The following is a 24,126-nucleotide window of genomic DNA, read 5'->3' on the forward strand; positions in this document are numbered from 1 at the left end:
AGCTTATTCAATTCCCTGCACCTTTGGGAATTGCTAAGGACACCGCAGCTTTCCTGGGGCACCACAACTTTTATCTGTGAAATTAGTAACATTAATGAAATAAGTCAAGTGATTGTATCTATTTACATGATCTTCGCGTGTGCCTAACTTCACCAAGTGCATAGTGGCACCACCAAAGTTTTCGACCGCCATCAGCTCATCCAATACGAATAAGGTCGAAGCGCTTATCTTAATTGCTCTAAAGAGATAGGTAGAGATAAACTTAGATCAGCCAATTAGATATACTTATACTGAGCACTAAAAAGATTCCCTGAGCCGTCGAGCTACAGACAAGCGCAGTTTGTATGTTCTTATTATTAGCGGTTCCTATTAGATCACAGATCAATTACGGACCATGTAGCAATTCAAGTTTTGGTTAACGTAATCCTCAAGTCATCCGGCTTATGAATCAAGGCTTATTACGTCGGGGCTTATTTCAAGTCTAGGCCGTGATGATCAAAAACTTACTAAAATCATTACTCTGCTAATAGAGCATGGAACAAAGCCTATAGAGTATATTGTTGGCTTTACATTTGGAAATATAAAATCTAAGCACACCTCTCCAGGGTCTACGGAGTAGATACTATTTACTTAATTAAAGTAACTTCCTAACCTTTAAGATAGCGTATAGCTATTAGCATGTTACTCTCGTTAATATTACTGGTTGCTTGAATAGCTACAGGCACGGTCTACTGGACCTGGGCGGCTCTGTTGGGAATTACATTATTTCAATTCTGCATTTGTACACTAGCAAAATGTGGTTCCGGGCTGATCCGCGTAGGGAAATACATAGAGGATATATGTATTTCAGGAAACTCTTGCTTGGCATAGGCCTACGGTTGCGTCATAAAAAAGGTTATGATTGAGTTTAGGAAAATGAATAAGTGAGAAGCTGCAGATGGATGTATCCATCGAATGCTATCCAATAATTTCTGATTTATGTCCGTATGTCGAGCCTCATTCGCTTGAGAAGATGGAGGTTGCGGCTTCTTTGGCATTGCAGTTGCTCGGCCATGTGACTTCGTGTAACCGACGCATCCGTAGCTAACTGAGATCGGCGCCACTGAATCGGACAACTCAGACCCCAGAAAGCATAAAAGCCAAGGAAACGACGTGGAAGACTAGCTTTGCAGCCATAAATTGAATATAGCAGGAGTACCAAAGACCTGCAGCCCCTCTAATCCAGCACTCTCAAAGCTTTCGTGGCCTCATTGAAATCTTATCCCCACTCTTTGCACGATGCAAGCTGTGCGCCATCACCCTCCCGGCGGCACTGACAAGCTCAGAATCGTCCAAGAAGACATACCAGAGATCGATGACGATGAGGTCCTGGTCAAAGTACACGCTGCCAGCGTTATCTGGATGGAGCTCTACTGGCCGATCTACCAGAAGGAGGACGGTACCTACAAAACACCTATCCCCGGAGAGGACTACTCGGGTGTTATAGCAAAGGTGGGGTCCAAGGTGCCACATGAAAGCGGCCTCCAAGTGGGCACCGAAGTCATGGTCTTCATGAGCAAGGCCTTCCCCACCAAGCGAAGCATTGACGGCGGCATGGCGGGCTATGCGAAAGCTCACTTCTCCAAAATGGTCCGCAAGCCCCAAAGTCTAAGCCTCACCGACGCTGCATCGGTTCCACTTTCCGCTCTCACGGCATGGCAGGGCTTGTTTGACCACGCAAAGCTCGCAGCTGGACAGACCCTGCTGGTCACCGGAGCGGCTGGTCCGACTGCGATCTGGGCCGTCCAGATGGGTAAGATGGTCGGGGCTCGAGTTATCGGCACGGCGTCATCCGAAGGAAGCTTCGAGCTCCTCAAGTCGTTGGGAGTGGACCAGGTCCTGAACTACAAGGAAGTCAAGCTAGACTCTGCTCTGGAGAATGTCGACGTTGTCTTTGATGCGGTAGGCGGTGACACGACGAAGCAGGCCTTGAAAACTCTCGGCAAAGACGGCACGCTTGTCAGCATCGTGGACACAACGGCCGGTGACCTCAGCAAAGAGGCTGGCCAGAAGGTGGTCTTCTTTATTGTTGACATGAATGCGGAGCAGTTAGTGAAGATTGGGAGCTTGATCGACGAGGGCAAGCTGAAGGCGGTCGTCGACTCCGTTTATGAATTTGACGATGTAGTAAACGCCTTCAAGAAGGGCGAGACGGGGCACGCTCATGGGAAGATTGTGCTCAAGGGGCCCAACATTTGAGGTTTTCCCGTTCGACAGCGTCAGCTAGGAACCTAGCAAACTCGCGAGTCGTTGGCGGGGCACAGTGTCAGAAGTCTCTCAATACCCCTGAGTTGACGGTTTGACCTGGAATGCATTGAATTAATGTTTTGATCTCTCGTAGACTTCTGTGTCCTCTTCGAAAGGTTTAAGATGACAAAAAAGACCGGGAACTATCGGAATATGCTGTGGCATCGTTTGATCCCGATGCAGGGGTTGATGATATATGATATGGCCTCTGTTTGCTTTCGATTGCGTAAAAAGTTTGATCGAACAGAGAATCGGGAATGGATGATAGCTAACGCGGCCATCGGGAGAGCTGGCGGTAGGTCTTGTTAGGCGACGAGTGCCGGAGGATGACTGGATGGTAGGAGGGTATAGCTCGCTGGCGGAATGAGCCCGCTGGGGCTCACGAGATCGCCGGCGCAATTAGAAGCCATTGGCTGCACCTGATCAAGCTAGTCCAGCCGATCAACCATTCCCCGTCCAGGATAAGATTTAGTGGAGATGCGCTTGTCGCAACACTGCTCGATCCCCCTTATCATCCACGCCAAGCCGACCCGTTTCGAGGCTTCTGATTTGATGCCAGGCTATCGCTGCCATTGTTTCCCCGCACCAGCCCTCTGGATCCCAAGATAACGCTCTCGGTCGCGTGTATCTCCGCACGCCAGTGCGTAGCCTTGGAGATGGCGGACGAAACTTAAAGTCATGGCCGGGCTCGTCCCAGCGGCGTCGTGTTCCTTGAGCTGATTCTTGCCCACCGACTGAACTGAATTGAAATCTCGCAAATAAAATCAGGCATGGTGGATGAACACCACGACGCAGACGAGACCTTCTGGGCTCCGGGGACGGTTGCCCTCGAAGATGGTAAGAGCCCTCACGGATCGGATAGGATCAAACTGACTCCTCCAGTCCACCGCACCCGAGACCAGCTAGTTCTCTTTCCTACCCCTTCGGCCGACCCCAATGATCCCCTCAATTGGTCTACGGCTCGCAAGGCCCTCAATTTCACCCTCGTCAGCTTCTTTGTCTTGTGGACGTTTGTCCAGCTCGATATCGGCTTCACTGCATGGGGTCCTATGGAATCGGAGCTTGGATTCTCAGTCGACATTCTCAATGCAGGTGCCGCTGTCAACTACGGCGGTCTGGCTATCGGGTGCTTCTTTTTCATTCCTTTGGTACATAAGTATGGCCGACGTCCCATCTACATCTTCAGTTCGGCTTTGCAGTTTGCATCCTGCGTCTGGCAAGCGGAGATATATACAGTGGGGGGTTTCATCGGGGCAAACCTGATTTCTGGCCTGGGCGGCGCGATCAGCGAGATCGTGGTGCAGATCACGGTGGCAGATATGTTCTTTGTCCACCAGCATGCCACCATGAATGGATGGTTTGTCATTTTCCAGTCTTTAGGTGCATTCCTTGGCCCCGTAGCGTCGGGTTACATTGTGAACTCACAAGGGTGGCGGTGGATGTGGTGGTGGTGTGTGATCTTTTTCGGGGTCACACTGGTCTGTGTCATTTTCCTCTTTGAGGAATCGAAATTTGTCCCCGTCTTGAGCGGCCAAAGCGTTTCGCCTACGGCCCACGTCAGCTCAGCGGAGCATACTAAAGACATCAAAGACAAAACATCAACAAACGACAAAAGTGCCACCTCCGAAGTGGTAGCTAGTCGATTGGCCACCAATGTCGACATCAAGCCCAAGACATATTGGCAGAGACTGGCCTGGGTCACGCCAACCAAGGAGTCTCTTTGGCCGCACTTCTGGATTCCAATCGTCACTCTTTTTACCTTCCCAGCAGTGGCATATGCTGCCCTCACATATGGCTCTACGCTGGCCTGGTTTGCTATAATGACCTCTTTGCAAGCGTCCTATATGCTATATCCACCGTACAATTTTGATGCTATAGGTATCGGGCTTATGAATATTGCCCCTTTCGTTGGCGCGATCTTGGGATTCCCCTGTGGTGGATACCTGAGTGATAAGTCCATACTGTGGCTGTCCAAGAAGAATGGCGGTATTTACGAGCCTGAAATGCGACTCTGGCTTGCCCTCCCTGCGGCCATCCTTGGTCCTGCATCAATCCTCATGTTTGGTCTGGGGCTCGCTTATGTGAGTGTCTCGCATTGCCTCAACGCCATCGGACTTGAGTTAACTTCGTTCTAGGGAATACATTGGGCGCTTCTTGCTGTGGGCTTTGGATTCTTTGGCTTCACGTTGGCCTCTATCGGCAGCATCTCGCTCTCATATCTTATGGACTGTTACCAAGACGTAAGTAATCTCTTCTTTCGCTTCCACTAGTCTTTACGGACCATTCTGATTTCTGACCAGATTATCGGAGATGCATTGGTAGGAGTCATATTTATGAGAAACATCATCAGCGTCATCGTCCTTTTTGTTTTGACTCCCTGGGTGGACGGAATGGGCATTCAAAATCTCCATATCCTTTGCGCGGTCGTTGCCTTTGTCGTTTACCTGATCCCAGTTCCCCTCCTAATATGGGGCAAGAAAGCTAGAATCGCTTCTGCACCAATGTATAAGAAGATGGCAGCGACCCACGTAAATCATCGGACAGTATAGCTCATTGGAGATACTAAGTCTTGTTTTGAATCTACCTCACTTTTATTGAATCTCTGCTCTTTGCATAATTACCTAGCTCAAACCAATATAACCGAAATCCACGGTCTCTTGCATTCCACAGGAACCAAATGTACCCATAAACCTGAGCCACGAGAACTTGGAGGAGTCGATGATTCAGTACCTTTCTATGTTTTTAGTACGGCTCAAGTGCATTTTTAGTACGGCTTAAGTGAACCCACTGTCCAACAACATATCTGGAGAAATGCACAACATTCGTATTGTATTACCAAATATCATAAGTTGCACTTCAAAAGGGTATAGCATCTACCCAACCTTCTCTGAATCGACCGGTATGCCATGCATTCTCTTCTAATCCGCCTCAGTGTTAGTGCCATTAGCCGCTAGACGGTCACAGAGATGAACGGAGACCGACCGCCATTTCGGCGTATCGACATAGGTGGTCTTGATCATGACCTCAGTCACAGTGTGGGCTTTTTCAAAAATATCAATCTTCTTATGACCGATACTGGTGCCATTTGAAACAAGAGAGAATGGCACGGCCAGTGTGCCGTTTGCATCAAGGGCATCAACAATCTTGGCATGAACCTGGTACGACCGGATCACCTGGCCATCTGTCTGATCTTCCATCATGACAATTCGATCGATTGAGGTCGGGTAATCAAATTTGATGGAGTAGACTCCCTTCTTGTTTGAGGTATGCTTGGCTGTTGGCGCAACGGGCTTGTCATAACAGGAACTGATGAAATCGCCAAGCTGCTTGTATCGCGCCGCGTAGGTTGCGGGGATCAGTCCACTGCGGTCTGGCGTTAAATCCAATTCGAGAAGACAGTTTCGTCCCACGGTCTTGTGGTAGACATCAATCATTTCTTCAATAGAACGCAGGGGCTGGTCGACTCCAAAGAACCAGCGGTCGTCTGTTTGAAGCGTCGTGTCGCATTCTGCTGGGCAGAAGTACGGGCTTGTAGGATCGCCCCCGTCGTTTGTTACACCACTACAAAGGTTGTTTTCAGTATGCAGCTCGGAGTGTATAAGGCTAAATACTCACGTTGACCAGTTTTCTTCCGGCGCCTGCCCCGCCTCGGTTCCAATCCAGCGAACTATGAAGATATGTTAGCGAAATGAGGTATTAGGGCATCCGAACCATTATACGCACTGGAATTCTCTGAGATGCAAGTTCCATTGGTGTCGCATCCGTTGAAAATGACAGCTTGGGGCTGCTTCTCTTCCAAGAGGCCCTGAATCCTGTTCTGCTGGGTGGCGCTGTAACCACCATCGAACCAAATCTATCACGGGAGACCATTGCATTAGCAAGACCGTCGGTAAAATAGATCTCAACTTGCGTACCTCGGTCAATTTCCCATAGTTGGTCCACAGCTCGGTCAATTGATCATACACAATTTGGTCATACGTTCCATTTGTGATGTTGACCTGCCCCTGAGCCCAGGTATTAGGACGAACCTCGGAATTTTGCACATTCAGATAGTTGTTGACGACAACGCTGTAGTAAAACCCATGCCCGACGTTATACTTCTCAGCTGAATCCACAAAGCTCCGGACGATGTTTTCGCCGTGTACAGGCGACTGAGCGACGGTGTAGTTATAGGAAACAGTTTTGTTCTCTCGATCCGTGAAAGTAACATCACTGGGCCAGGTGGTAAATCCGCAATTGTGTTTGGCAACCAGCGTGGCGTATTTGGCTCCCAGGGAGGAGATAGTGTCCATCCACTGGTCCGTGTTAAGCAGGGTCGGGTCGAACAATGACACTTTGGGTACAAGGTTAGGGACGTTGTTGCACCCGTCAATGCTGAGATAAGTGGCGAGGTTGAAGTGGATGAGAACGCCAATTTCCTTGTCTTGGAAAGCTAGTTGCTCCTTTGTCGGCAGAGCAATCTTCGATCCATCGATTGGGGAGACGCGGTACTTGGGCTTGTAAGGCGTGGTAGCACTGCTGGCCGAGGTGCTCGCCAGCAACGAGAAACCGGCAAGGATATGAGGAGCGAATTTCATGGTCAAGGTTTAACTTTGTGAACTTGAAGTGCCGTACGCTGCTCAAAGCCCCGGGAATGTGGGTGTTTATATTCTTTAATGGTTGCAAAGGAGCGCGACATTGTCCCTGACGCGAAATAAGGTAATAAGCGCTGTAACGTAACTATTCCAATTTCGTCCCTGGGATTCGAATTGGAAAAACGTAGGTAGCTTGCGGGGTAATACTAAACGTTGCTTTCTTAGGATAAAAGCCAATGGGTTTGCCGAGAAGCTATGGCCAACTCCTAGTGTGCATACTCTGTACATAATCCTGAAAATCTAAATCACCAATGAGCGGGTAATAAAATCGGATAATTGAATGACACATGAAAGAGATATACGGGAAATTTGAGGCTCCACAATATGCTCACGACTAGAACGGGGCGGGCGGCCTATGGAAAAGGTTGAGAGAAATGTAAATCGAAGCACACATTCCAATGGGCTATCTGTTTATTTGCAAAAACATTGCTATATGGAGGATGGAGAGAAACGACGACACGGTAATCACAGGGGAGTAAGGAACACATCGTCAACATATAGTGTAGTTGCCCCGGAGTTAAAAGTGACTCCGGCACAAGACAATTTGCTCTTTCTCAACGAAAGGGTAAATTTTTCTCCATCGAGTGATGCCGTAGCCTCCAGTCGGGCTCTTTCTTTTGATACATTGACTTCAATTATTTGCCATTGCCCTGGAAGCAACCCTGGAGAATTCGATAAGACAATTGCCGAAGACACACCCTGAAGACAAATTGACAGAAAGGCCCCATCATGGGTATCAGGCGAGACAACCCAGATCCTTGCGTTGAGTCGGAAGGGAGACGTCACGTTGAGAGCGTGGGAGATTGCCGACGCAGGGCCCATCTTTACCGATTGACCCAAGTCCCCTGCTGGATCTGCGACAAGAGCTACCTGGCCCTGTGAGGACCATCCTGAGGCCAAGCTGCTGTTTTGGTTGAAGTCATCCACCCAAACTGGCTTCTTGGTAGCAGCTCCAGAGTAAAACCCGAGGTTTTTATGCGCTACCGTGGGATCCGAAAAGAAATCCTTGCGGGCATCCCCGGCAATCGCCACTGCAGAATCAAAAGCCGCAGAGTCCCGAATTAACAGGTATGCCTTGGGGTCACGCAATCCTGCAGCAGCCAGACCGGCGGCCGAGGTTGTGTTGCCTGTCGCTTCATCATATTCATCGATTGGACCGAAGAAAAGATTGTGATTGACCGAGAATACAGTGTCGTTCAACTGCCATTGCCCGTTTCCGGAGCCCGTCTTGTATATGATATTGTCTGTCAAAAGAACATCCAGACTGGCATTTGTATCCTCCGTGACAATAAAAGGTGATATGCCGTCTCCGATAAAAATAGTGTTTTTGTATATTTTGCCGTTGACAAGCTGGCCATCGCAAATTTCAACAATCCGTGTCCGGTCATTGACAGAAAGATTATAGCGAATAGTGAAGTTCTTGGTTGGTTTATCGTATGGGCATATGAGAAAGAAGCCGCCTTCGTTATCGTGTGACACATTGTACTCGAAGATTGTTCCGGAGGTCGAATGGTCCACGTCGTAGGCCATTCCTTGAATACAAAGTCAGAAACGCACATTCCACACGTCCGTGAAAAAGATGGGAGTGCCATACCATCTTGAATTGTGGTACCTCCAGACACAACATTATATTGAAACAAGGACCCGTCGCTATTGGCAGTCCATATACCCGCATTCGGGGACCGGGAACGATTATTGAATCCAATGACGGTATTATTGCGGACTAGAGCATTTTCATTCCCAGTAACAACGATTCCATCCCCTCCAATATCATAGAGGCGATTTCGTTGCACTAAAAGGCCTTTTGATGCATGCCAAGGTTGGAAGCAGAGCGTGTCCCAGAATGAAGCCATAGCAGGTCGACGGCACCAATTGGACCAGGTATAGATCCCCTGGCGGTCAACGGATCGAATGACATTGTCTTGGATAGTAATTTCGGCGAAGTAGCTTTCGGTGCTATTTCCATTAGCCTCGAAAACGATAGCTCCGGAGGCATTTGCATATTTGCCCGTTCCAATTCCAGTGTCTGTTGTAGACGGCATCCACCCACGAACATCGTGGATAAACAGATTTTGCAGTGTGATATCTCGGACTTCGCCTGAATTTTCGGCGTACACGTATATTCCTCGTCGGGGGGTCTTGTTATCTCCCGGGTTGGTGATGTCGAGGTCTTGAACCGTTACATGTGACGTGCCATTTAGAAGAACAGCATTGAGTTGATAGACATTGTCACCGGCATCAATAACGGGGCTAGCTTGCTGGGGATCTCCATACGCCTGAATGGTAATTCGCAAGTTGGTAGAACCACTTTGGTTCAATATCAACGAGTCAGAGAACCTCGATCCTCTTTTCAAGAAGATATTATCTCCAGGCGCGATGTCGAGGGACCTTAAGGCTGATAGATTATTGAAAGGTGTCAAACACCCACCATTCCTACTACCGGAAGACCGGCTATCAAAGTAATAATTGGTTCCCAGGCATTCACGAATAAGGAAAGTGACGAGGAGGTATAATTGAGCTGAAATGCTTCTTGATATCATCTTCTTGTTCGGTCGTAACTTTCAGGAGAAATACTTTTCAAATAGTAGTATATCTTAATGGAACTACTAGTCCAATTTGAACATGGCGCAATGGACACAAGGATTGAATCATATTCACACCAAGCAACTTAGAGCCTGTAAATAGTTCCATAAGTTCCGGATCTCGGCCTGGGCTTGGATGTAGGCATCCAAGCGAATGCTGCCGACACGGAAGTCGCTCGGGAAGCTAAATCATAAGCTGGCGAACTATTTATGAAGTCTGTGCACGAGGGGTCAATAAGTACAAGGGTGGATGGACTCGGCGGCCAGATCCGAATGCTCTCCACTGATCGGCAAAGTTGGATCGGAGAGTTGCAGCCGAGCAATTCATCGCAAGGCAACCTCGACAATTATTTTAATTCATCGAAGCGAGTCTACGTTCCGCGTGGCGTTCCAGAATTATCTCATAGAACGCTTCTTTTGGAAGGTTCAATCAGAGTTCCCCTCGTCCTATCTTATAGTACTTGCATCTCAGCATTGACAGTGCCCATAACCATCACGTTTATCTGAAACGACTACATCAGATTGCCATATTTCCTGCCCACTCTCTTCTAACATCTTATCACATACTTCTTTATTGATTCTTGCTATACCGTACTATCTACATTACGGAGCGTCAGGATCCGGGTGGTTACCCCAATTCCTCGTGGTGATTCCACGGACAGCTCCTTCATTTCCTGTAGGCTCTAGAGCCAGGACGGTGATCTTGTTCTGGTTCTTGCGAAGATAAACTCCGGGAAGGTAGAGCGTCTGCTGCGGGCCCACAATCCAATATCGGCCAAGATTAACACCGTTGACCCAAACGACGCCCTTCGTCCAGCCAGGAAGCTCAAGGAATGTGTCCCCAACAGTATCCACATCAAATGAACCAGTAAAGAAGACGGGTCCGGAACTTGTTGACAGATGTGTCGTTTTCGCCTTATCGGATGGACCAGAGGGCGGTTCATTCAAAGGGAGAGAATAGATCTCCCAGTTGGGAAGAAGACTGCTTCCAACTGTTACATTTCCCACAATTCCCTTGCGCTGATCAATGATGAGGGATCCGTAATTGACACGCCCCATATTCTCAATCAGAATATCTAACACGTCATGCGGTTTTAGTGCCAAATTGACTGTGCTAGGTGCTGCATACGTGCTATCAATCACGCCGACGCGACGGCCATTCACATAGACGAGCACTCGGTCCCTAGGAGCATCACCTGTTTTAAGAGTCCCATTAACTGCGGATGTAACAACGTGCCGATAGAGAATCATCCCATATGCCTGGCCAACTGCTTCCATATTGACAGGGTATTTTTTGTACACGGGATTGGGGAGGCTGTCAAACATAGTCACTTCGGGTGTGAGTTTAATTTCGGGAACTGTGACAAGCGGCTTATTCTTCGGAACAGGCGGGATGCTGTCAGCACCGACATGAGAGCTGATAGTCTTTCGCACGGCAAAGTAAATATCATTTGTCCGGCCGCTTTCGTCGAGAGGTGCCCCATAGTCATAGCTCGTAATGACAGGCTCCAGTGAGTCGCCCCAGTCCGCTCCATTCTGGAAACCCCAGTTGGTGCCGCCGTGGAACATATAGATACTGAACGAGCCGTTGTTGGATAGGATCCAGTCAAGATCAGATGTGGCAGATTCTATTGCCGCCTGGTTTCCGACATCTGTGGTGAAGGAGTTATTGCTGGCCCACTGGTCGAGCCAAGTGATGTAGTACTCCCCGTCAAGCTGTGGACCAAGGCTACTAGGATCGGTAACGTATGCGTCGCGAGCAGCAAAGCCCGTCTTCGGATCACCATCTGTTTCGGCAAGAGCACCGGGAATTTGACCACCATCAAGCATCGATTTCTCACCACCATCGTTGGTGTACACTGGTAAACCGAATGCGTTTATAATGATGTCTCGCAGGGCAGCAACGTATTGGTGATTATCGCCATAGGATCCGTACTCATTCTCAACCTGGACCATCAAGACTGGCCCACCGTTCGTAACCAGAACCGACTGCAGTTGCTCTGCAAGACGGCCGATATATGACTGGGTAGCGTTGAGAAATGGTTGGTTGTATGTGCGGACGACCATGCCTGGTACCTCGCTGAGCCATGATGGAAATCCACCCCATTCGTGCTCACCACAAATATATGGGCCAGGGCGGAGAACGACATGCAGCCCTTGCTCTTGTGCGATCTTGAAGTACCGCGCAATATCATTGTTACCGCTAGGGTCCCACGAGCCCGGGGTACGTTCCAGCTGATCCCAGTAGATGTACGAAAAGATAGTATTCAAGCCCATAGCGCGTGCCTTGGACAGGCGGTCTTCCCACAGCTCGTGTGGCACCCGCTGCGGGTCCATCTGGCCGCCGATGATCCGGTAGGGCTTGCCATGGAGGAGGAAAGTGTTATTATTCCAGCCGAATGGAGCACTAGCCTGCGCAGAGGACAGAAAGCCAGCGCTGGCAATAATTAATATCCAGAGCCTGAGTAGAGCCATGGTTGGGAAGCAAGAAACTCTGAACTCGAATGGATGGAGCGAACTGGTAAGCCTTGCTATTTAACATGTAGCTTTCTGTGTCCTTCTCAGGTCCTAATCCACAATTGCCCACAATGATTAAGATCTGCCAATTCAGATCGGCATGTCTCCACTGAGTCTGTTTTATCCGAATTGTTCCTGATGTCTTGACCCCTGTGACCCCGCACGCTGAGTCGGAGTGTAGCGCCTTGATGTTACAGTCGGGTCCAAACAAGCTTCCGAGTCACATGCAATTTTGCCGACCAACCTAAAGATGCTCAACAATATGCCTCTGTTTGAGGAAACTTGGTTGGCATTTTGCGTCAGGAAGGGCGTGGGACTCCACTACTCCATTATTGACTAACATGAAAGTGAACAAGTCATTGGCAATTCATTAATATGAACTAGCGGAAGAGTTATCTCTCTTACTGAATGCAGCCCAATCAACCGAACTTCTTTTCTCTCCCACGACAAGACGAGTGCCACAAAATCTCTCTGTCGTCCCGGTGTTATGTCAGATCAGAGAGAGAAAGAAAATTCAAGGTCACGTCAGGGAGTAAATTTTAAAGGAAAAGCTTGTTATTCATGATAATTCTGAAGCTGGAGAGCAGAAGAACTAAGGAAGAAGCAAATGAAAGAGGAGAATGATTAATACGCAAACAATGTAAACGTAAAGCCGCATAGCATCACTGGTAAAAATTATCTGACCTGGTGCGATACCTCGTTGGTTACTTTAAGTTCCATGGAGTCAGTTGCTTTTTCGTCCACTTAATAACCGTTGCCTCTTTCCATGTATATTGTGGCCTCTGGCTAGCAGATCCAAACACACAAGTACTAGCCTGCGCTCAAACTTGTGTCGTTTTTCGATAGGATTTGTTTATAGCTTTTTAAAATGTTTGACCTCGACCTCTGTTTGTGGCAAAGGCAATATGCCATTGCCTGCCTTTACATCTCAGGTTTACACACATGGATGATACATACTTGGGGGTTTACTTCTCTGCTTTAATTGAGCCATATCCCAGAGGTTTAGAATTATTAATAATACCAAAAAAAATCAGTCAACATTTCTGGATACTCCGAAGCACGTTGTTTGCTTGCGTATACTTTCTTGGCGAGGGTATATAGAGGTGAGGTCGGGATGTGGAGGGTTTCTGGTCAGATCGATTTCTGGCCCGCCAATTTGACGGAATGTGTGCCCTCAGTACCGTCATTATGCACTACGCGTCTCTTCTTCTTTCTCCACTTGCTTCCGATGATTTACCCTACCCGTTCCGTGCAGTCTTGGTTTCCCCATGGGGAAGTGGATAGAGATATAAAGTCGGTGATTGTTCCCAGTGTTCACCCAGTCGCGCAGTGACAAACGGATAGAAACAACTTGACCATGGCTTTTTCTTCATTTCTGTTCCTGCTATGGCCGCTGGCCGTCCTCGCATCCATCACAATTGAAGATCCTTCGAACATTATCAACCCCGAATTGTGGGCCACGGACAATGCCATCGTACCAGACTACAATGTTCCCTTCGTCAGCTCCCAGCCCTCCTCTAGTAAGTAGGCTTGACGTCAATTAAAGTCAGGTATTCACATAGTTGAATAGTCAAGGCCATCCACAAGGTCAACGGGGAGAGCATCAGCTTCGACCACATCTCCTGGTCTGCCCACGCAAATGACACGAGCGTGCTTCTAGTTGCAAACGAAGCCGAGTTTAAGGGCTTTTACATAGACATCGTCAAGGAAGGGTACTCGAGTAACCTACTCGATGCGAGTTTCTACGGATTCAATGCTGCCATCAACGTGGTTAGTATAGGACTCCCATCTAGAGAAATTGAGCATGGTCTAATTGACAGTAATATATAGGCCAATGCCTCGACAGCAACATTTCACCATGTCAACGTGACGGTTCACAATGGTGCAGCCAACATCTACTCCTACGGCAGCGACACAGTGGTCCACGTCAACAATGCCTGGCTATACTCTTCTGGCCCAGTCAGTCACGGGTTATATGCCAGCGGGAACGGGACGATAATCGCACACAACGTGGCCCATTTCTCTGGCGGAAAGCGCTCATCCAGTTTCTCGGGTGACTCGCCCAAAGGCGATATCTATGTCTATGACAGTGTTGCGCACTCAGCGGGCATCGGATCTGCGACGTTCTATGCTCTTGGGACTATTGAAGCGCATAATGTTGTCAGTCTCTCTGAGAATGGACCTGTGGTCTTTTCTGATGGTGCTCAAACTGTCACTCTGGTTAACTGTGATGCGACGGCGGGACTGCTGGGCGGTGTTGCTATGTTTAGCAGCGCCACACGGATCAGTGGTGCGAAGTTAAACCTCACTAATACCAAGTTTACGACTCTGGGGAATACGATGCCGGGACTGTGGTTTGGCAATGTCATTGCCAACGCGTATCTAACTAACGCGGAGATTGACACGAAGTCTGATGTTTTGGTTGTCGCCAATTACTCCCAGATCACACAGGACTTTGATTACTATGCTGGGTATCCCGATAACAACAATCTTAAACCGGCAGAGGTCACAATCCAGGTCAAGGAATCAGATCTGAAAGGTGATCTGGTGGCTTATAACGGGAGCCTTATCTCCTGGAGTCTGAGTGACTACAGTACCTGGACGGGAGCTGCCTATTCTGGGTATGGGAGCGTGATAATCGACATCAGCCTCGATAAAACAAGTACTTGGTCCATGACTCGCGATGCGACAATGAACAAGTTTGTGGATGCCGATTCTTCTCTGAAGAATATTTATAGCGGGGGACATACGCTTTACTATAATGCTTCTGAAAATGAGTGGTTGAAAGGGAGGACGGTGCGTCTTCCTGGTGGTGGACAGGCGAAACCGGCTGGGGAGGGGCATGAACATCATCGTAAGGGAGGTCGTGCTTGGAGCGCTTGAGATGTTGCGTGCAGACTAATTTCATAATCTCGAGAAGAGAACCGGGTCGGGACTCCAATCCAGACTATATATATTTTCTTCGGGTTCACTCATCCGATCTTTTCACAACTTCAAACCAGCTGTTCGGTCCTTCCTTGACTTTCATTTTTGCTTTTCTAGTTTATTATTTTTCTTCCATTCCGGCTTTTCCAACACTGTTTTTTGCTTCCGGAAAGTGGACCACCTCGTAGAAAGGGTTCCTCAAGCCGCCATGCAGTGTTGACGAGGAGTACAATCCATTCGACTCGGCTGCGCCTCGACACGGCCTGTCTATGCAAATCCATTTTGCCTCAGTGTCGGCGACTTAGAGGCACCCCCTTCTCCGATTAGCAAGCACTAACCGTCGAAGGATGGCAGGATACTTAGCGAAGAATGAATAATGAAAGGGCAGACAGCAACACCGAAATGCATATTTATCTAATGACACGGTATCCCAATAAACAAATTGCGGGACACGCTATTTACATGCACTCTCGCTCTGGATCCGATGTATGTACAGTACAAATTAGGGGTATCAAGCACTTTGCGAAGATGGTCATGTCACCGGGTCGACCTGCCCATCAGTTCGTTCAATTCATCCTTGTCCAGGGTACTCCGGCGGCGGGCTCCTGTCCTGCTAGTTCCCTTGTCAGGCCGGCTTCGCTTTCGAGATTCGCGCTCCTTGCGTGATTGTTCGGCGGTTCGGGCATCATCTTCGGCCCCGGCGAGCTTTTGGGGGATGCTCCGTGTATCTTTGGGGACGACCTGCTTCAATAATGTACATAAGTATGAATCCTTGCCGTCAGTTGTGTGCATTTCACTCACCTCACGCGGTGGCTTGGTTTCTGTCTTTCGTCGCGACGGTCTGCGTGTCACAGTTGCGGCTTTGTAAGGTTTGATCTCAAGTGTTTCCTCTTCGGTACCCGCGTGTTCGGACGGTGACCCTTGCAAGCCAGGTGTAAAGGAGACTTTACGTGTCAAACGCTTTGGCGCGTTGTCGGTGCGTTCTCTCAATGCCCGCTCAGGACGCACAGGTATTTTGCGGATCTTGGATCGTGTCTGGTCGTTGGATGTTTCGGGTTCTGGTAGTCGGTCTTCCGAGTCACTTGTGTCTTCTTCCCGTTCGTCCTCGAGAATCGGCGAGATATCTTTGGTTTCTGACTGGTCCTGCATGCTGGTATCTTGCAATGAGTTCACGAAGTCGAGATTCATGCCTCGCTTCAATTCTTCCGCTTGCACTGAATCTCCGCTAGCCAGGCGTCTCTGCCAGCCATCTATCATGGTGACAGCCTGCTTCCATCGGCTCTCCATCTTTTCCCAGCTTTCGCGTAGCCGTTTGATTTCCTCGTCACGGATCTCGACTTCCTCGAGCGGCACAAATGACGGGTTGGTAAGTAATGTCCGCAGGTGATCTAGCACTGCCTCCATACGGATTGACAAATCTTCGCACGAAGTAGGAAGTGTAGTGGCAGAACCGGAAGTCGATTTCAGAGGTCCAACACTTGCCATTCCTGACATTTCCTCGTCACCACCAGCATCCTCAAATTGCGGCAATCCTTGCAGCTCCTTCAGCGTTTGCACTGTCTTTCGCGCAAGCTCAATCAGCTGGTCATTCTCATCACTGAGATTCTGGCACAGCTCAGTCAAAAATTCGGTCGTCTCCTGCTTCAGACTGTACCCAGGGTCATTGACCTGTTCCCCGCCGCTATTCCTAAGTTGCGATCTGTCTGCACTGGCATTGATATTGATGGTGGTCACACTCAGCCCTTCACGCTTGCCCCGTTGACGCTCGGCCAGGTGTGACTTGAGTCTCTGCATCTCCAGGTCCCGCTTGCGGATGTCGTTGGCACATTGCGCGCGAACTTGCTGGACGGTTGTCTTCATGCGCTGAACCTGTTCTTTAAGTCCTCTGGCCGTAGCTTCGGCGCTGGCCAGATTTGACTTGAGCGCACGTTCCTGTGCTTCGGCTAGAGCCAGGGATCGCGCCAATTCGGAAGTTTTGTTCTTGAGTTTTCCCTACAAGAAACAGACAGATAACAGTTAGAAGCCTGAATTACCATCAGTGGATTGCGCACATGCCATTTCCATAGTCTGCTCCGACTCGCTTGCGCGCAATGTCCGGATCGTTGTCGCGAGGTTCTCGCGGTGATCAGATTCGCGCTGTAATACACAGTTAGCTTTAGTAATCCAGTATGCCACTGGGGTATCACGCATACGTCTCTCCTGATGACCAGATCATTGACCAAGTTGATCACTCGGGCCATGGTGGCCTCTGTCCCTCCTTCGCCATTATCAGGCTCGGCGAAGTCAATCGGCTCCCCACTCTTCAGCAGTCCTCGGGCCAGGAGAATGTTGTTGACATAGGTCGATGCTGCCTGCAAATTGTGCGGCTCCATGGTTGAAGCTGCCTGCCCGTTGGACTGGTCGCTGGTTGCTGTGCGGTCGGATGATGGATTGGGCGCATTCCCGAATGGGGAAGAAAGTAAACATGGGCCTACGGGTGGGCGCAAAACCCAACTGCGCAGTCGCGGAGGCACGTGCCCACGCGCAGCCTTCACCAAGCTTGTTCTCAAGGAGAACTACATACTTCACGGTCGACATGGCTCGTCAAGGTGCGTTCGGGGTTCTAACGTATTAGAGACACGAAAACTGACAACTTTGTTCGGATCCAGTGTCCAGCCTGCATCAGCGGGGCCAGAAATTATACCAAAAGGGCGATTTCAAGGGCGCGATCGAGACCTTCAGCGAGGTAGCTGCCCCACTACTAGTCCCCTACTGTTCAGCTAACGGTATCAGGCGTTGAATCAGAAAAATGGGGACACTATTGGTGTTTTGGACAATCGTTCCGCGACCTATTCCAAACTCGAGCAGCTTGACCAGGCGCGTCGAGACGCGAAGCAGATGATCAAACTGGGCAAGAACAGCGATGAACGTGTAAGTGTTGATTTCTGAACCTCTACCACGTTTATTCTCACGCATGGAATTCAGGGATACTTGCGTTGCGCCAAGGTGCTTCTGCTGGAAGGGAAAGCGGACAAGGCGCTTGAAATCTACGCGTATGGCTTGAAGGTGCTCCCACCTGATCATCCACGACGCTCGGTATGTACAGCCAACTCGGAGAGAGTAACGATGTGGGATTAATTGGTGATCATGTTGCAGTTTCTCCAACAGTTTCACGACAAACTCTCCGACAAGATGTTTGTCAATCGTCGAGATCCTTTCACGGCTCTGCCCCTCGAGGTGGCCTTTGAGATTCTCAAGCACTTTTCCTTCAAACAAGTTGTGTGAGTATGCTGAAAGATGTTGACTGATCATGTTGGCTCATGGCTATATCCAGGGCAATTCTTCGCGTTTCCAAAACTTGGGACCGATTCTTCACCTCAATGCCAAACTTGTGGATGAACATGGATCTTTCCGGGGCTCGAGGCAAGGTGCCGTGGACGGCCCTTCGAGCATATATCCGACGATCAAAGGCTCGGATCACACATGCGACAATCAAAAACCTGGCAACTGCATCGATCTCCAGGAGCCTAGAGATCCTGAGCCGATGCCCGCAACTCGAATACCTTGATCTCGGAGTCACATACGACTGCAGGGAGTTTTACAAAAAATTCCAAGGTTGCAAAAGACTGAAGACTCTGATCATTTCCGCGGACATGGTCGTCACGCAGGAATATTTCGGCAAATTCATCAACAGCTTTCCCCTTCTGGAGCGTATTGCTCTTTTGAATGTCAAGCATTCACCTCGCCATGTTCATGACGGGAAATGGCCTAGTTCTTTACCAAACTTGAAAAGCATTACGTTGGCCGGGAAGTTTCAGCAACCCTTGGGACACGATCACGAATACCCAATCTATATCCCCTCTCTTTCAGAAGTACGCCCCCTTAAATGTTTGACGATCTATCATTGACTGAGTTGGCTTAGGACCTCGAGCCCCATACATACCCAAACTTGGAAGAGCTCCGACTGAACTGGAACCCACCTAAACTAGACCCATACTCATTCACCCAATTATCGAGCGGAGGTGCTCTTCCCCCGCTTCGTCGATTAAGTCTCACCGGTGTGTCGATTGGTGAATCCTTTTATTCAGACCTTCCCGCAACCATTGAATACCTCTACCTTGAGGGCGGGACATTTTCAAATTTCGGGACAGACGACACTGGGAAGACGCTTCCTAATTTACACACTCTCATGCTTGTCGATCTCAAGTGGCTCACTAGCCACACCCTCGATGCGCTCCTAACCCAGGCTCAGGCACCTATTCAAACACTGCACGTTAACGATTGCGTCAACCTCGCAGGCGAGGAGTTTCTCCACCTCATGAAGAGTGCTGCCCCCGACGTCAAGTTGACCGAGTTAAGCATCTTCCACATGTTTGGTGTCGATGATACTGTTGTCCAACATCTCCATACCCATCTACCTGACCTGAAAGTCCTCAACCTGAGTTTCACGAACATCACAGGCTGCAGCATCCGCATGTTCGCGGAAGCCCTCGCGTCAGATTCCCATGAAGGAGCACGGCTTGAACGCCTGTGTGTCCAAGGCTGCGAGGAAGTCTCTTCGGATGCTGTGGCATATGGCCGAGAACGAGGGTTGGAAATTATCACCCGTTGAAGCCCGTTGCTACTTTGCGAGATTTTTCATCTGCCTATCTTGAAATGGTCCAACACTTCTATGGACGGAGGAAACAAATGCATAGACCAGATTGCAACAAGTCGGTGGTTCGTCAACACAAGGTATGCTGCTCTTATCGGCTCTGCCGAACACTAGTTACAGGCCTGTGCGATGCGTGTACCAGGTGATAAGACTCAGGTGACCAGCGCCTTTATGGATAATCCAACCAGCCTACGAGGGGCACATGAATGCAGAGATAGAACTCATGCCCGCGAGACGATAAGCCGGGGCCTGAGCGGGTCACGTCGGGATAGCCGTACGTAAGACTCGGTGAGGTGTCGCTTTGAACCGGCTATTCTTATTCTTGTAACACCGACAAGACCCACCCACAATCAAATGATAGCAAACAAACCGAAAGTTGATCGATTTTCTATCTCCATCTCGCTGGGCGATCAATGAGCCCACAATCTTTACATGGGAGTGCATCGAACAATGAACTAGTAATATGGTCTAAACCTGGATATATGTAATAACTACCGCATAAATTTTGAGATGCAACAAAAAGGAGAAGAGGCCGCCACTTAGACCCCGCGCTCTGCGCACCAGCGCTCGACCTCCTTCGCCAGCTTCTCCCGCTGGTCACGCACCTGCTCCATCATGGGCTCGACCTGCTTCCGATGCGAGGCAATCAGATCCTTTGTACCGTTGGCCCCATTCGGAACAACAGCGCCGCCCTCCTTCGGCGCAAGATACGTGTCGTAGATGCTGACCATCAGGTCCATGACAGCCGAGAGCTGGTTAGGCAGCCACTAGAGCAATGTATAAGCTGAGGTCCCGATTCACAATGGATGGGTTTACTTACCGTCACAATGGGGCTTCCACCAGTGGCAGTTGGGTGCGGCGTGCGACGAATGATGTACTCCCGCGCAAAGAGCCAGTGGCGCCAGCGGAAGCTGCGGACATGGTCCAGCGTCTTGAGGAACAGCACAGCTGTCTCGGAGTCCTGGACTGCGTAGTCGCGCACGCCAATTTCCTCGGCCTTTTCGCGGATGTAGGTCAGGAACGTGCGGTGGGGGAGGGGCCGGTAGGCACGGAACTCGTGCAGGATCTTGGTTAGAGGCGTAGAGGGCATGGGGATTTGGCAGAGGTGGTCGAGCAGGGGGATCTACAGGAATAAATGTCAGTGGTGTTATTTGGGAAATTGAGGCAAGTAAGGTGACATACGATGCTGTCGTTGGCACCGCTCTCGCCGCGGAAGTTGAGGGGCTTGTCGTCCTCACATCCCTCGTAGATGACACCGTTGGGGAACATCGACTGCGAGGTGATGCCGAAGATGAACACGCGGAAAGAGAGATACTCGGCTGGCTTCGAGTTCCCCCACATGGCTATACAAGAAAGGTTAGCAGATATTCGAAGGAAGATCGGTGAGGACCTGCTTACTCTCCATGGATGCCTCAATCTTCTCCATGGTTGTCAGGATCTGACGGAATCCATCATTGATTTCCTGACGATCTCCACGCTGCTCAAGAGTGTCGACGACTTTCAGGACACCGTTGATGAGTCCGCCTGTCTCTTTCACCATGTCGACATGGGTCAGGATAAATCCGGCCTCAGAACTCTTGGGGTCCAGGCCACGCTCAAAGGCGCGGGTCAGGCGGAGGTTAGTATACTCCGACAGGCCCTTCGCCGGGTCGGCGAGATGGTAGTTGAACAGGGCATATGAGGCCGCATAGGACATGAAGGGTGGAAGGTCCAAGCTAGAAGAAAGATGTTAGCGGCACCAACTAGGCATGAGATGACCGAAAGGTCCAGGTGGGAAAGACATACATCTGAGCAGCATGATACATAGGGCGAGCAATAGCCTTGGGCAGAACATCCCGACCAAGACCGTACCCGTTATCCGGGTTCTTGGTCCAGTTCTCCCAGCACGGCTCGAGCAGGTACGACGAGGCGAGGAAGGTATAGTCCCGGAAGACGGCCGTGATGTTGAAGAGGTCCGGCGACCCATCAGCGGTGACAAGTTTGTCAACTTCATCTGTGAGGTCCGGGAAGTCCTTGCAAGCAGGGCCGAGCTCATAAGTGGCCAGCAGACCGGGCTTGCCGTCATCCTTGACTACAGGCAGGCGGTCAAGGAGATCAGCCAAGGGCTGGAAGGCCTTTGGCAACGTAGTGGGTGCCGTAGCATAGGGCAGGAAGCCCGAAGAAGTTGTAATGGTGAAGGGATCAATATCATGGGACAGGGTAGAAGGGTCCTCATGGATATGGGGGAACTTCTTCAGGGTAGTAGGGGAAGGGAAGGGGACTTGGGTCCGAGTCATGATGAACGACAGCGAGGTATATCAACTCAAGATGGTTATGTAAGGGTATAGGGCAAGATGCTTTGTGAAAGGAGGACAGGAAGGTATGCCAGATATAAGGGGAAGGCTTGGGGTATATGTAAGAAGGGACCAAGGAGCAAGTCCGGAAGGAAGGAAGCAGGGGAAATGGGCCAAAAAAGCAGAATTTTGGTTTCCAGGCAATTTCAGGATGAAAAGGAGAACAGAAAACTTCAGATTTTGGGCGGGTGAGGAACCCGTTCTTATAATACTCAGAGGCCGGTTTTTATTCCGGCCTCGCCTATACTATTACGAAAGAGCCCACAAGATGGCGCGGATCCGTGACATCGGGAAATTTGGCTGTGCAGTGGTTATGTTGGGGGTAACTATGAAGATACTGAGATAAAATAGACGTTCCCAGCTGCTATAGGGCAACTATCTGTACTCGCAGATGGTCTATATAGATCCCCCGTGAAGGAGAACATAGATTAGTCAAAGGAGCGCACTAAGCCCGATCGAGTGCTGGGTAAGTGAGCCGACATGTATGGTTTATCTGCGATCTAGTCCTCGATGATGGATTAATACCAAGCTGTACGGTTCAGTGACTATGTTAAAAGTATTTTAAATATTCCACTCTGTTCACTAAGGTGTGCTCTGTAGCGTCAGTCTCAAGTCGTTGATGTCAGGCCTCTCTATATTGCCTCCAATGCCAAGACGGATCGACCAGGTTCTAACTATCATTGGTTAGATAACGCCCCACGAGGCCGGTTTGGTTCCGGCCAGACCAATCAGAGCGCTTTTACCTCGGACTAGTGCCTTTGCCCGTGAATAACCGGCCTCAGTTTATCTGTGGTTACTAACGGTGGTTTGTCGCGAAGGCACTATAGTTGTTTAGGTTGAAACTCTCCGTTGTTGTATACAGACATAGGTAGTATTGACTACACATATACTCTACCTGCTATATTTCTTACGTGTTACTACTAACGAACTTTAACCGAACTCGCACTTCGAGGGGCCTTCCTGCCTTAATCCACAAAATTTTGTCTGTGGTTCGCCTAGAAAAGGTGAGACCCAAATTTTGAATCGCAGTGAATTTAACAAAGCTTGGTAGGAGATCAAATCATCCATAATTTGCTATTTGTTAGCTAAAGGCGCGGAGTCTCAAGCAAAAGCAAGACGACAGAGTTAAAAAAATAGAGACAACGAAAACCAACTATTCGCCAGCTAGACCGAAAGAGAAAAGCAGACCATGGTGATCGCTCCGGAATGGGGCGTCTTCTGTAGGTTGGGTCAGCTGGGACTTGGACGTATCCCCGTCAGTTTGAGTATTTTGTTGTTCCTCCAATTCACCTAATCGTTTTGGCGCCAGGACTTTGATGGTGTGAGCTTTCAGTCCAACAAGTGCAACTTTATCCAGCCTATTTGGCGGAAACCGTTGCTTCCCGTCCGTTCCTCGATGTATATCCGGGTTCCTCGGGATGAAGAGTTGTCCAGGCATCTACCAACCCGTTTTTTTCTAGAAGCGTAGCGTCTTCATCAAGAACTTGGTTAAAGTCACCAGCAACCAATCCGCGGCCTGCACTACGCAGAAAAGGGGAAACAATAGACAGCTGCTGGGGCCGACAGGAAGGTTGAATAGGTAGAGAATCCAGATGGACGTTGACGAGGCGAATTCGTGTGGCAGAGGATTCCTCAAGAGACGGGATGAAGATATCACAGCAGAGTGCATCTCTGCCATAGCGACTTGGATAGCGAACCCTCCAGATAGGCCCAAGAACAGCGTTACTCGCGTCATCAGACGGTGCAAATCGTGTCTTGGATAGCAAGGTCATCATTGAAAAGCGTTGTGTTCCCCATGCCGCTTCGTCACCCTCGCTGGAAAACCAAGAGCCGCGAATCCGGTCGTCCATCAAAATTTGGCTCAAAGCCGACTTTGAAACCTCTTGGATGAAAATAATATCCACCTTCGGATCCAGTTGGGTGAGATATGTGACAATGTCTCTAGCGCGTTCTCTCGCGCAGGCGGATCCTGCGTCAATGTTCCATGTCAGGTTCACTAGATGACATGGACCATCACTGCTACTAGGTTGTTCAGGAAGGTTGCCGGGGCTATTGCTCGTATTGTCACTTGTGCGAATAGGAACCCACCCTTGGGTAGAATGATGGAAATGATGCCAGGACTGGAATCTGGGATAAGCTTCAGGGCTTGTGGTTGGGAGAGGTGTGTCACGAATCCATGGCAGTACGTTTGACTGAGCGCGCGCGTAGATATTCAT

At 49.5% G+C, this 24,126-nt stretch overlaps 10 protein-coding genes across 10 annotated transcripts; 4 read left to right on the top strand and 6 right to left on the bottom strand.

Annotated features, from left to right (window-relative positions):
- Nucleotides 1–1,278: 1,278 nt before the first annotated feature.
- N7474_010451 (NADP-dependent oxidoreductase) lies at nt 1,279–2,238 on the top strand (the record flags this gene model as incomplete). Its single annotated transcript, XM_057201861.1, has 1 exon — nt 1,279–2,238. One exon carries the CDS (start codon nt 1,279–1,281, stop codon nt 2,236–2,238), a length of 960 nt encoding a protein of 319 aa, XP_057048132.1.
- Nucleotides 2,239–3,056: 818 nt separating this feature from the next.
- On the top strand, nt 3,057–4,835 carry N7474_010452 (uncharacterized protein; the record flags this gene model as incomplete). The annotated part of the gene is made up of 4 exons (XM_057201862.1): nt 3,057–3,123; nt 3,169–4,367; nt 4,422–4,526; nt 4,587–4,835. The coding sequence occupies 4 exons, from the start codon at nt 3,057–3,059 to the stop codon at nt 4,833–4,835; spliced, it is 1,620 nt and encodes a 539-aa protein (XP_057048133.1).
- A 369-nt stretch (nt 4,836–5,204) lies between these two features.
- N7474_010453 (Glycoside hydrolase family 29) lies at nt 5,205–6,863 on the bottom strand (the record flags this gene model as incomplete). The annotated part of the gene is made up of 4 exons (XM_057201863.1): nt 5,205–5,847; nt 5,902–5,953; nt 6,010–6,139; nt 6,201–6,863. 4 exons carry the CDS (start codon nt 6,861–6,863, stop codon nt 5,205–5,207), a joined length of 1,488 nt encoding a protein of 495 aa, XP_057048134.1.
- A 522-nt stretch (nt 6,864–7,385) lies between these two features.
- On the bottom strand, nt 7,386–9,460 carry N7474_010454 (Pectin lyase fold/virulence factor; the record flags this gene model as incomplete). Its single annotated transcript, XM_057201864.1, has 2 exons — nt 7,386–8,452; nt 8,515–9,460. 2 exons carry the CDS (start codon nt 9,458–9,460, stop codon nt 7,386–7,388), a joined length of 2,013 nt encoding a protein of 670 aa, XP_057048135.1.
- Nucleotides 9,461–10,105: 645 nt separating this feature from the next.
- Nucleotides 10,106–11,977, bottom strand: N7474_010455 (uncharacterized protein; the record flags this gene model as incomplete). The annotated part of the gene is made up of 1 exon (XM_057201865.1): nt 10,106–11,977. The coding sequence occupies one exon, from the start codon at nt 11,975–11,977 to the stop codon at nt 10,106–10,108; it is 1,872 nt and encodes a 623-aa protein (XP_057048136.1).
- A 1,399-nt stretch (nt 11,978–13,376) lies between these two features.
- Nucleotides 13,377–14,902, top strand: N7474_010456 (uncharacterized protein; the record flags this gene model as incomplete). The annotated part of the gene is made up of 3 exons (XM_057201866.1): nt 13,377–13,539; nt 13,590–13,789; nt 13,850–14,902. The coding sequence occupies 3 exons, from the start codon at nt 13,377–13,379 to the stop codon at nt 14,900–14,902; spliced, it is 1,416 nt and encodes a 471-aa protein (XP_057048137.1).
- A 579-nt stretch (nt 14,903–15,481) lies between these two features.
- Nucleotides 15,482–17,316, bottom strand: N7474_010457 (uncharacterized protein; the record flags this gene model as incomplete). Its single annotated transcript, XM_057201867.1, has 3 exons — nt 15,482–16,887; nt 16,978–17,080; nt 17,137–17,316. 3 exons carry the CDS (start codon nt 17,314–17,316, stop codon nt 15,482–15,484), a joined length of 1,689 nt encoding a protein of 562 aa, XP_057048138.1.
- Nucleotides 17,317–17,408: 92 nt separating this feature from the next.
- Nucleotides 17,409–19,535, top strand: N7474_010458 (Leucine Rich Repeat domain protein; the record flags this gene model as incomplete). Its single annotated transcript, XM_057201868.1, has 7 exons — nt 17,409–17,532; nt 17,593–17,669; nt 17,717–17,854; nt 17,909–18,019; nt 18,080–18,204; nt 18,258–18,795; nt 18,846–19,535. 7 exons carry the CDS (start codon nt 17,409–17,411, stop codon nt 19,533–19,535), a joined length of 1,803 nt encoding a protein of 600 aa, XP_057048139.1.
- Nucleotides 19,536–20,116: 581 nt separating this feature from the next.
- On the bottom strand, nt 20,117–21,853 carry N7474_010459 (indoleamine 2,3-dioxygenase family protein; the record flags this gene model as incomplete). The annotated part of the gene is made up of 5 exons (XM_057201869.1): nt 20,117–20,344; nt 20,398–20,700; nt 20,760–20,920; nt 20,976–21,292; nt 21,363–21,853. The coding sequence occupies 5 exons, from the start codon at nt 21,851–21,853 to the stop codon at nt 20,117–20,119; spliced, it is 1,500 nt and encodes a 499-aa protein (XP_057048140.1).
- A 1,415-nt stretch (nt 21,854–23,268) lies between these two features.
- N7474_010460 (endonuclease/exonuclease/phosphatase family protein) lies at nt 23,269–24,126 on the bottom strand (the record flags this gene model as incomplete). Its single annotated transcript, XM_057201870.1, has 1 exon — nt 23,269–24,126. One exon carries the CDS (start codon nt 24,124–24,126, stop codon nt 23,269–23,271), a length of 858 nt encoding a protein of 285 aa, XP_057048141.1.

This window comes from Penicillium riverlandense (genome assembly GCF_028828495.1).
Source record: "Penicillium riverlandense strain IBT 135883 chromosome Unknown utg000009l_segment0_segment0, whole genome shotgun sequence".
NCBI classification, from domain to species: Eukaryota; Fungi; Ascomycota; class Eurotiomycetes; order Eurotiales; family Aspergillaceae; genus Penicillium; species Penicillium riverlandense.